Source organism: Mus caroli, unplaced genomic scaffold (genome assembly GCF_978045245.1).
Source record: "Mus caroli unplaced genomic scaffold, Mus_caroli_1 scaffold_8, whole genome shotgun sequence".
NCBI lineage: Eukaryota > Metazoa > Chordata > Mammalia > Rodentia > Muridae > Mus > Mus caroli.
In genome coordinates, this window is record NW_028227263.1 from 132030424 (window position 1) to 132042019 (window position 11596).

General features: G+C 46.2%; 1 protein-coding gene across 1 annotated transcript; it reads left to right on the forward strand.

Annotated features, from left to right (window-relative positions):
* The first annotated feature begins 94 nt into the window (after positions 1-94).
* Slc27a5 (solute carrier family 27 member 5) lies at positions 95-11596 on the forward strand. Its single transcript, XM_021165972.3, has 10 exons — positions 95-923; positions 1882-2091; positions 3324-3482; positions 6473-6597; positions 8722-8916; positions 9004-9094; positions 10365-10563; positions 10811-10908; positions 11079-11209; positions 11290-11596. The coding sequence occupies exons 1-10, from the start codon at positions 239-241 to the stop codon at positions 11464-11466; spliced, it is 2070 nt and encodes a 689-aa protein (XP_021021631.1). The 5' UTR covers positions 95-238; the 3' UTR covers positions 11467-11596.

Here is an 11596-nt window from a genome sequence, read left to right on the forward strand (position 1 = left end):
GGGGGTGGGGCAGGCCAGGTGATCAGGCAGGGGGCTGGAACTGTAGAATTCCCAGCCAGTAAGAACCAAGTAACAAAATAACAGAGTCCATGGGTCACATTCAGTTGCTGATAGTACTTGGTCATATTTGGGAAGTGGGTAGACAGATTTACTTAAAGGCAGGTAGTTAGGGCTTTGGAGCACTATTAAAGCTGAGAGAGACTACACGCTCTCAGCTACTTCAGAAAGAGCCAATGCCATGGGTGTTTGGAAGAAACTAACCTTACTGCTGTTGCTGCTTCTGCTGGTTGGCCTGGGGCAGCCCCTATGGCCAGCAGCTATGGCTCTGGCCCTGCGTTGGTTCCTGGGAGACTCCACATGCCTTGTGCTGCTTGGCTTGGCATTGCTGGGCAGACCCTGGATCAGCTCCTGGATGCCCCACTGGCTGAGCCTGGTAGGAGCAGCTCTTACCTTATTCCTATTGCCTCTACAGCCACCCCCAGGGCTACGCTGGCTGCATAAAGATGTGGCCATCGCCTTCAAGATGTTTTTCTATGGCCTGAAGTTCAGGCGACGCCTTAACAAATATCCTCCAGAGACCTTTGTGGATGCTTTAGAGCGGCAAGCGCAGGCATGGCCTGACCGGGTGGCCTTGGTGTGTACTGGGTCTGAGGGCTCCTCAATCACAAATAGCGAGCTGGATGCCAGGTCCTGTCAGGCAGCATGGGTCCTGAAAGCAAAGCTGAAGGATGCCGTAATCCAGGACACAAGAGATGCTGCTGCTATCTTAGTTCTCCCGTCCAAGACCATTTCTGCTTTGAGTGTGTTTCTGGGGTTGGCCAAGTTGGGCTGCCCTGTGGCCTGGATCAATCCACACAGCCGAGGGATGCCTTTGCTACATTCTGTGCGGAGCTCTGGGGCCAGTGTGCTGATTGTGGATCCAGGTGAGTGCCTCAGAGGCAGAAAGGGTAGAAAGGGACAGAAGCCCGGGAGGTCAGATGTTTCTGGATGCTAGGCAGGGAACCTTTTGTTGTATCTATTCCCAGTCCATGCAATTAAGGGTCAAAATATAGGTTACCCAGAAAGTAATTCTAGGGTCACCACTTGGAGACTTCTCTAAATCTTTCAATTTTATTTAACTAATTTTTATTTCGAGGCAGGGTTTCTCTGTGTAGCCCTGGCTATCCTGGAACTCAGTATGTAGATCAGGATGACCTTGAGCCTACAGAGAACGAGCTGCCACTGCCTCCCAATTGTTGGGAATAAAGGTGTGGGCCACTATGTCCAGCTTTATTTGAATAAATTTCTATTTTTTACCAATTATAAGGTTCCTTTTAATTTAATTAATTTATTTTTTCTGATCAAGGCTCAATCTTTTAAACAATTTATTTATTTATTTGTTTATTTATTTATTTATTATATGTAAGTACATTGTAGCCGTCTTCAGACACACCAGAAGAGGGCATCAGATCTCATTACGGATGGTTGTGAACCACCATGTGGTTGCTGGGATTTGAACTCAGGACCTCCAGAAGAGCAGTCAGTGCTCTTAACCGCTGAGCCATCTCTCCAGCCCCGGCTCAATCTCTTAATTCTCCTTTTTATTTTTTAAACTTTCTTTCTTTCTTTTTATTTATTTTGAGACAGGGTTTCTCTGTGTAGCCCTGACTGTCCTAGAACTCTCTCTGTAGACCAGGCCTGTCCCAAATCACAGAGATCTGCCTGCCTCTGCCTTCGGAGTGCTGGGATTAAAGGTGTGTGCCACCATCGCCTGGCATTATAGGGTTCTTTACCTAGGAACGAGAAAGCTTTTCTCCGGGACCTGCTTTTCAGTCACTGGGTCTCCTTGGCTTTGGAAGAAGGTAAAATTTGCCTCTTTTTCTCCTCTGATGGCTCCTGTAGACCTCCAGGAGAACCTGGAAGAAGTCCTTCCCAAGCTGCTAGCTGAGAACATTCACTGCTTCTACCTTGGCCACAGCTCACCCACCCCAGGAGTAGAGGCTCTGGGAGCTGCCCTGGATGCTGCACCTTCTGACCCAGTACCTGCCAGCCTTCGAGCTACGATTAAGTGGAAATCTCCTGCCATATTCATCTTTACTTCAGGGACCACTGGTGAGGATGCCTGTGGTCCTGCTCCCACCCTCCACACTGACCTTGACCCCACTCACCTTGTACCATGCCTTCAGTTTGTCCTCTGACACCCAACTCCGCCCTCGATCTGGACCTTTGCCTTTGACTCTGACCTCTAGTGTGGCTCTATTTTGTTTGGATTTATTACTCCCAGCTCTGAAGACCAACCAGAGAGTGGGACTTGGTGCTGTTTACATACAAATCCCAGTACTCAGAAGGTTAAGAGGCAGGAGGATCTACAATTCAAAGTCTGATCATTTCAGTGGAGCACATACTAAGATTGGACCAATACACAAGTTAGCATATCTCCGGTCATGCAATATAGGCAAATTGACAAAGCATTCCATTCCAGGTCTTTAAAGTGGAATAAATGTTCAAGCTGGACATGGTAGCCAATGCCTGTAATTCCAGCACTTAAGCAGAGCCAGATGGCTCTCTGAGTTTGAGGTCAGCATAACTTCAGTTAACAAGAACAGTTAGCACAGAAGCCAAAAAGCAAAGATTACTACAATTTAGAGGCTTTCTTAGAACTATGGACTTTGATGCATTAGATCTTTGTCTAAGTTCTGGCAGGTGGTACTGTCTACATGCTGAGTTTTATAGCCTGAAAGGTACTTCCATCATGGAGTCAGCCGTGCTAAGGTCTCAGGGCCTACTAAGATCTAGGGCTCTGCTACAGGAAGGAAGGAAGGAAGGAAGGAAAGAAGGAAGGAAGGAAGGAAGGAAGGAAGGAAGGAAGGGAGGGAGGGAGGGAGGGAGGGAGGGAGGGAGGGAGGGAGGGAGGGAGGGAGGGAGGGAGGGAAGAAGAAAGGAAGAATGAATAGATCGAAGGCCAGTCTGAATTACATAGTGAGTCCAGGCTAGCATGAGGCACAGAGAGAGATCTTGTCTCAAAAACAAACAAAACAAAACACACAGAAAAAAACAAAACAAAACCACACTCAATCACACATTTTCATGCTTTATTGTTATTTGTTTTTGGTCTTTTGAGACAGAGTCTTGATCTAGCAGTCCCAACTGGCTTTGAACTCTCTATATAGCTGCCTCATCCTCTTGAGTGCTGGAATTATAGATTTGCATCACATTACCTAGAAAAATCTCCATTCTTGGTCCCCTCTCAGAGGTTCAAACCCAGGCTGATCTGACTGTGGAGACCCACCCTGCAGTTGTAGTTTCTCTTCCTACCCAACTTTCATTGCTCTCTCATCGTCTAGGACTCCCAAAGTCAGCCATCTTATCACATGAACGGGTCATGCAAGTGAGCAACTTGCTGTCCTTCTGTGGATGCAGAGCTGATGATGTGATCTATGATGTCCTACCTCTGTACCATACGATGGGGCTTGTCCTTGGAGTCCTTGGCTGCTTACAACTTGGTAAGTCCTTCAAGGATCTCTCTAGTGCACAGGACCACGGTGGGCATTAGTGTGAGGCAATTAAAAGGACAAGATTCTATACTCTGTACCCTGAGTTTGTTTTCCCCACTCCAGATTTTGGGCCATGTTGCTTGGTATACAGCCTATGGTGGCCTCAAACCTCTGGTCATCCTGATTATACCTTCCAAGAACTGAATTACAAATCTGAACCACCATGCCCAGTTTTAGATACTTCATTCACTTATTTTCCTAGAAAGGCAGGGTCTCATTATGTAGCCATGTCTGGCACAGAATGCAATTTGTAGACTGGGCTGGTTCCCCAGAAATCCACTGGCCTCTAACTCTGGAGCGTTGTGATTGAAGGCATGTACCACCATGCCTGGCTAGATGCTGATTTTTTTTCCATTTTTTATTAGGTATTTAGCTCATTTACATTTCCAATGCTATACCAAAAGTCCCCCATACCCCCCCACTCCCCTACCCACCCACTCCCCCTTTTTGGCCCTGGCGTTCCCCTGTACTGGGGCACATAAAGTTTGCAAGTCCAATGGGCCTCTCTTTCAAGTGATGGCCTATTAGGCCATCTTTTGATACATATGTAGCTAGAGACAAGAGCCCGGGGTACTGGTTAGTTCATATTGTTGTTCCACCTATAGGGTTGCAGTTCCCTTTAGTTCCTTGGGTGCTTTCTCTAGCTCCTCCATTGGGGGTCCTGTGATTTTTTTTTTTTTTTTTGAGACAGGGTTTCTCTGTGTAGCCCTGGCTGGCCTGGACTCACTCTGTAGACCAGGCTGGCCTTGAACTCAGAAATCCACCTGCCTCTGCCTCCCAAGTGCTGGGACTAAAGGCATGCGCCACCACGCCCAGCTGATATCTTTATTTTTATAAATATTATAGTATATATCTGTAATGAAAACTGATACCTATTAAAATTAATAGTGACTTATTTATATTATTTGATGCCTAAACCTTGTCAGACTTTCCAAGTTCTGTAATTAATTACATTTTCTTTGTTCAGTATCCTCCTCTTTTCTCTTGCATTTATTTTTTATTTTTAAAGATTTATTTATTTATTATATGTGAGTACACTGTAGCTGTCTTCAGACACTCCAGAAGAGGGTGTCAGATCTCATTACTGATGGCTGTGAGCCACCATGTTGGTTGCTAGGATTTGAACTTAGGACCTTCAGAAGAGCAATCAGTGCTCTTAACCACTGAGCCATCTCTCCAGCTTTTTCTCTTGCATTTCTTTCTTTCTTTCTTTCTTTTCTTTTTTTTTTTTTTTTTGGTTTTTCGAGACAGGGTTTCTCTGTATACTCTGTATAGCCCTGGCTGTCCTGGAACTTACTCTGTAGACCAGGCTGGCCTCAAACTCAGAAATTTGCCTGCCTCTGCCTCCCAAGTGCTGGGATTAAAGGTGTGTGCCACCACTGCCCGGAGCATTTCTTGTTAGATCAAAAATGTCATTGGTTTTTACTGGTGACTAATATCCATAAACTCAATACAACACTCAGTAGAAGAAGCTAGAGAACCACTGCAGTTCAAGTTCAGCCTGATCTATATACATACCAAGGTCTAAGTCAACCATGGCTCGTAACTCAGTAGTTAAGATCACTTGCTGTTCTTTTTTTTGTTTGTTTGTTTGTTTTGTTTTTTTTTTTTTCGAGACAGGGTTTCTCTGTATAGCCCTGGCTGTCCTGGAACTCACTCTGTAGACCAGGCTGGCCTCGAACTCAGAAATCCACCTGCCTCTGCCTCCCTAGTGCTGGGATTAAAGGCGTGCGCCACCACGCCCGGCTCACTTGCTGTTCTTGTAGAGAACTCAGGTTTGGTTCCTGGCACCAATATCACAGGACCCCCAATCACCTGTCACTCTAGCTCTAGGAAGTCTGACTCTTTCTTCCGACTTCTACCTTGTGTAATACACACACACACACACACACACAGAGGCATGCCGATATACACATCAAAAAGAAATAAACAAATCTTTCATAAAAAAATCAAAATAGGACAAAAATAAAATGTCTTCTAGAAGCTAGTATAGTTTATTTATTGTGTAGGGTTGGGGATGGAGCCTAGGACCTTGTACATGCTAGGGCCCCCTCTAGTGAATTCAGGACAAGTGCTCTACTAATGAGCCACACTCCCAACCCCTCTCTGGGAGATTTTAGGAAAAAGCTTTACGACTGGACTGAGCCAAACTCATAGTACCTAACTGGTGAATTTTTATTTTTTAAGATTTATTTATTAGGGCCGGGCGTGGTGGCGCACGCCTTTAGTCCCAGCACTTGGGAGGCAGAGGCAGGCGGATTTCTGAGTTCAAGGCCAGCCTGGTCTACAAAGTGAGTTCCAGGACAGCCAGGGCTACACAGAGAAACCCTGTCTCGAAAAACCAAAAAAAAAAAAAAAAAAAAGATTTATTTATTACTATAAATAAGTACACTGAAGCTGTCTTCAGATGCACCAGAAGAACTCAGAAGAAGGCATCAGATCTCATTATGGGTGGTTGTGAGCCACCATGTGGTTGCTGGGATTTGAACTGGGGACCTCCAGAAGAGCAGTCAGTGCTCTTACCCACTGAGCCAAATCGCCAGCCCCCTCACTGGTGAATTTTAGGTGTGTGTTGGTCAATGCCAAAGAGTGTGGCATTATTTATTTTTTTGGCTTTTGTTTTTGTTATTTTGTTTGGTTTGTTTTTTGGTTTTGTTTGTTTGTTGTTGTTGTTGTTGGTTGTTTTGTTTTGTTTTGAGATAGGATTTCTCTGTATAGTCCTGGCTGTCCTGGAACTCATTCTGTAGACCAGGCTGGCCTCAAACTCAGAAATTTGCCTGCCTCTGCCTCCCGAGTGCTGGGATTAAAGGCATGCACCACCACGCCCACCTGAGTTTGGCATTATTTTGCATTTGAAATACCACAACCAGGTAATCACATATCTTCTCACAGCAACATGGAACATTATCATCTTTTTTTTTTTTTTTTTTCCATACCAGGAGCCACCTGTGTCCTGGCCCCCAAGTTCTCTGCCTCCCGATTCTGGGCTGAGTGCCGGCGGCATGGCGTAACAGTGATCTTGTACGTGGGTGAAATCCTGCGGTACTTGTGTAACGTCCCTGAGGTAAGGCTCTAAAATGAACTCTCCAAAGTGAAACTCATAGGCCTGCAGCCCCAGATGACTTCTCAAAGTTATGAGAAAAGACTTTGGTAAGGAGTGAAGACATTGACTCAGAAATAGAACATAGGCCTAGCACGTGCAAGAGCCGACATCAGAGACAGAAAGACTCAGCTATAGGCCTCAAGCAAGGTCACTTCTTGGTTACACAGGAAGTTGAATGCTAGCCTGCGCTACCCTGAGACTACATCAAGACAGAGCCTCATAGGACAAGTTCCAAACACTTTCCACATTTTCTGGTAGGCTGCTTTGATGGCTAGTCACCTGGGCTGGTGTGTGTTAGATTCCTTTAGTTGTAAAATACAAAAACAACATAAGGAATAAAAGCTTTGTTTAGCTCACAATTCTTGGCTGCAGTGCCTCACTGTGGCGAAGTCAGGGGAGCAGGAATTTAAAGAAGCTTCGCCTACCACATCCACAGTCAACAGCCTCAAGTAATCAATGAATGCATGCATGCTAATACCCACTTTGATGTTTTTCCTTCACTCAGTTCAGCCTATAAAATTATACCACCCACATCTACGGTGGGTCTCCCAAAGTCAGTCTGTCACAGGTATGCCACAGGCCAATCCAACCTACACAACCCTTTACACATCCACAGGTGAGTCTAGATTGTGCTAAGATGTCAAACTGTCACAAAGGTAACCTGTACCTTGTCCAGTGTCAGTGGCTTCATTTAGAAAACATAGAAAAGAACAGTCCTAACCTGGACCTTACCAAACCCTGGATCTCAGTTTACAAATACAACTATGAATAATAAATACAGGGGGGAAGAAAAGAATACCGCCTACCTGAAGGGGGGCACTGTAAACATGAAATGAAGTACCTTGAACAATGTGGCTCAGGATAAACACACTAGATGTGAGATGTTCTTATTCTTATAGTGCAGTGAGCTGTGGTCCCTAGGAAACTGTCTCTAGGCAATACAACACCTCCCCGAGTCTTTCCCTACCCCTTCAGTTTCTTTTCTTTCTTTCTTTTTTTTTTTTTGTGGTTTTTCGAGACAGGGTTTCTCTGTGTAGCCCTGGCTGTCCTGGCACTCACTTTGTAGACCAGGCTGGCCTCGAACTCAGAAATCCTCCTGCCTCTGCCTCCCGAGTGCTGGGACTAAAGGTGTGCGCCACCACGCCCGGCTTACCCCTTCAGTTTCAAATCAAAAGCCCTGTGAAACTCCTTCCCAGGAAAGTGCATTAGGTAACAGCTCAAGTTACCCAGGTTCACCTATAGAATGAAAGTCACCACTCAACAGAAATGTTTATAGATAATGCCTCCAAGAAACAACTCTCATACCCCAGGAAGTGTCAGATGATCAGAAGTTTGCCTGACATTAAGGTCATATTGGTTTGTCATCCTGGCACATGGAGTCACCCATGTAGAGTCTCAATGAAAGATTGTGTAGGTTAGATTAGCCGGTGGCATGCATGTGAGAGATTGACTTTGGATGTAGGTGTGGGTGGTATAATTGTATATGGCCTGGATACTCCAGTTCCCCCTAGCTACATAACTCTGCAGATAAAAGCTACTTCAAAGCCGGGCGTGGTGGCGCACGCCTTTAGTCCCAGCACTCGGGAGGCAGAGGCAGGCGGATTTCTGAGTTCGAGGCCAGCCTGGTCTACAGACTGAGTTCCAGGACAGCCAGGGCTACACAGAGCAGAGAAACCCTGTCTTGAAAAACCTAAAACAACAACAACAACAACAGCAAAAAACAAAAAAACGACTTCAAGCAACTTTCTCTAGTCAAAACTTCCCTATAATGTCTGCAGGGATACTATAGATAAAGACTCCGGGTTCTCCCTAAATAGTCCAAACTGGCCAAGTGGCTCATTTTGAGATTCAACTAATAATCCTCCTACCTTGGCTTCCTAAGTGCAGGGATTATAGGCTTGCCTAGCACCCATGCTTAACCATTCTTAAATACCTCAGGTAGAGTCCCTAAGAATAGGTCTCACCACCACTTCCCAGGTAATTCCAAATTAACACCTAAACTACCTTCTTCAGAAAGAGTTCCTAGCCATACCCTACACCCACCCCAGGCCCCACCTTCTGACACTTCTTGGGATGTCCCTGCAGCAACCAGAAGACAAGATACATACAGTGCGTTTGGCCATGGGCAATGGACTTCGGGCAAATGTGTGGAAAAACTTCCAGCAACGTTTTGGTCCCGTTCGGATCTGGGAATTCTACGGATCCACAGAGGGCAATGTGGGCTTAATGAACCATGTGGGCCACTGCGGGGCTGTGGGCAGGACCAGCTGCATCCTTCGAGTGAGTCAGCGGGACTCCCCAGTGTGGTGGTGGTCCTGAGGCTGAGCCCCTGGTACCTTTGCCAATGCTTCCCACCCTCTATCCCAGATGCTGTTTCCCTTTGAGCTTGTACAGTTTGACCTAGAGACAGCAGAGCCTCTGAGGGACAAACAGGGTTTTTGCATTCCTGTGGAGCCAGGTAAGGAGGTCAGGAAGCCTGCTTTGGATGTGTGAGGGGTAGTTACTTTCACTTCTTGGCTGGAACAAGCTGCCCAAAGTCCTTTTTTAAATTTTCCTCTTCTTCTTCTTCTTCTTCTTCTTCTTCTTCTTCTTCTTCTTCTTCTTCTTCTTCTTCTTCTTCTTCTTCTTCTTCTTCTTCTTCTTCTTTAGATTTTTGGTATAATATCTCATATAGCGCAAGCTGGTCTTAATCCTCCTGCCTCCAATTCCCAAATGCTAGGATTATAGGAGTGTGCCACCACCCTGGGGTCCAAAGTCTTAATATTGGTGATACTTTGATATGTGATGGTGTCTTCAACCTTCACCTTGAACTTTAAGCCTATCTGACCATCACCTGGGGACCTCTGCCTTGGAGGATTTTGGCTCTGCCCAAGTCCCATTTCAAATCTTATTTCAATCAATTCTAGTCTACTGCATTGATGTGTGTCTGTTGGTTTTCTTGAGCTTTTTATAGGGGCCACAAGCTCCTAGACAGCAGTCCTTTCCTTCTCTCCTGGAGATTTTGCAAGGGCACAGGAATGGCTTTCTTCCAACCCCCACTTGCCAGTTCCTTATCCTTGCTTTGTTTTCTCATGAACATCTGGATGCTACTACTTTCTCTCTCTTTCAGAACTATTTGATTTCCCAAGTTTCTCTGTCCTCTTCTTCATGTCTTGGTTTCTCTTGCCTTAAGTCTGAGTGTCTCCCATCAACGTTATCTTTAAAATTTTATTTTATGTACATGATTGTTTGCCTGCATTTATGTGTGTGCACCAGGTGTATGCTTGGTGCCTGAGGAAGGCAGAAGAGGGTGTTGAATGCCCTAGAAGTAGAACTACAGGTCATTGTGGATGGTGGGAACCGAATTTTAAATCTTCTGGAACAGCAGCTGGTGTTCTTTTTTTTTTTTTTTTTTCTTTTTTCAAAGATGAGTACATTGTAGCTGTCTTCAGACATTCCAGAAGAGGGCATCAGTCAGATCTCATTACGGATGGTTGTGAGCCACTATGTGGTTGCTGGAATTTGAACTCAGGACCTCTGGAAGAGTAGTCAGTGCTCTTACCCGTTAAGCCATCTCACCAGCCCGCAGCTGGTGTTCTTAACTGCTGAACTATCTATCTCTCCATCTTTATCAGGACATCTTAGCTCTACCTTTGGCTGGGTGAAGAGTTCAGAATGAGAAACCTCTAGCAGGAGGGCTGCCTCAAGAGCTGGTGGGCTCTTATTTAGGACTTACTTTCAATCTTCAGGAAAGCCAGGACTTTTTTTGACCAAGGTTCGAAAGAACCAACCCTTCCTGGGCTACCGTGGGTCCCAGGCTGAGTCCAAGCGGAAACTTGTTGCGAACGTACGACGCGTAGGAGACCTGTACTTCAACAGTGGGGACGTGCTGGCCTTGGATGAGGAAGGCTTCTTCTACTTTCGAGACCGCCTTGGTGACACCTTCCGGTCAGGCATGGGTGGGCTGGGAGGGCAGGGTTTCTGGGGTGTTCTACCTCCATAGAGATGGATGGGCCCCTCTCTTCTCAGGGGTGAAGCATGCTCTTTCTAGGGCCTGTCCCCTTTCCCTGGAGTGTGGCTTCTATTCCCAGGGACAGAACATTTTTTCCTGGGCCTGGGATCTCTTTTGAGGAGGATAGCACCCCTCTCAGGGGGCGGAGCTTTCCTATCCTAGACCGTGGCTTCTCTCCTTCAGGTGGAAGGGTGAAAACGTATCCACTGGAGAAGTGGAGAGTGTTTTGTCTAGCCTAGACTTCCTAGAGGAAGTCAATGTCTATGGTGTGCCTGTGCCAGGTATGGAGAGCTCACCTGACTTTATTCATCTTGCATCTTTGTGTGTGGAGGGTTTGTCATTACAAATTAAGGGCACTGTTGGGGTACAGAGAGATTACAAGTTATGTCCAGTTGCATAGGCAGTAAGTGAGCAGAGATAACCAGCTCAGAGTGACCAGTGTGCTTTCCAGGGTGTGAGGGTAAGGTTGGCATGGCTGCTGTGAAGCTGGCTCCTGGGAAGACTTTTGATGGGCAGAAACTATACCAGCATGTCCGCTCCTGGCTCCCTGCCTATGCCACACCTCATTTCATCCGTATCCAGGTAAGAGAGAGGTAGCAGGAGTAGGTGGATAAGGGAATTGGTGTCACAGTCAGGGGTCATCATTACCTACCGCTTTGCAGGATTCCCTGGAGATCACAAACACCTACAAGCTGGTAAAGTCACGACTGGTGCGTGAGGGTTTTGATGTGGGGACCATTGCTGACCCTCTCTACATACTGGACAACAAGGCCCAGACCTTCCAGAGTCTGACGCCAGACGTGTACCAGGCTGTGTGTGCAGGAACCTGGAAGCTCTGACCGCCTAGCCAACTGGAAGGCAATCCAAAAGTGTAGAAATTGACACTAGTCAGCTTCACAAAGTTGTCAGGGTTCCAGATGCCCATGGCCCAGTAGTACTTAGAGAATAAACTTGAATGTGTATACAAAA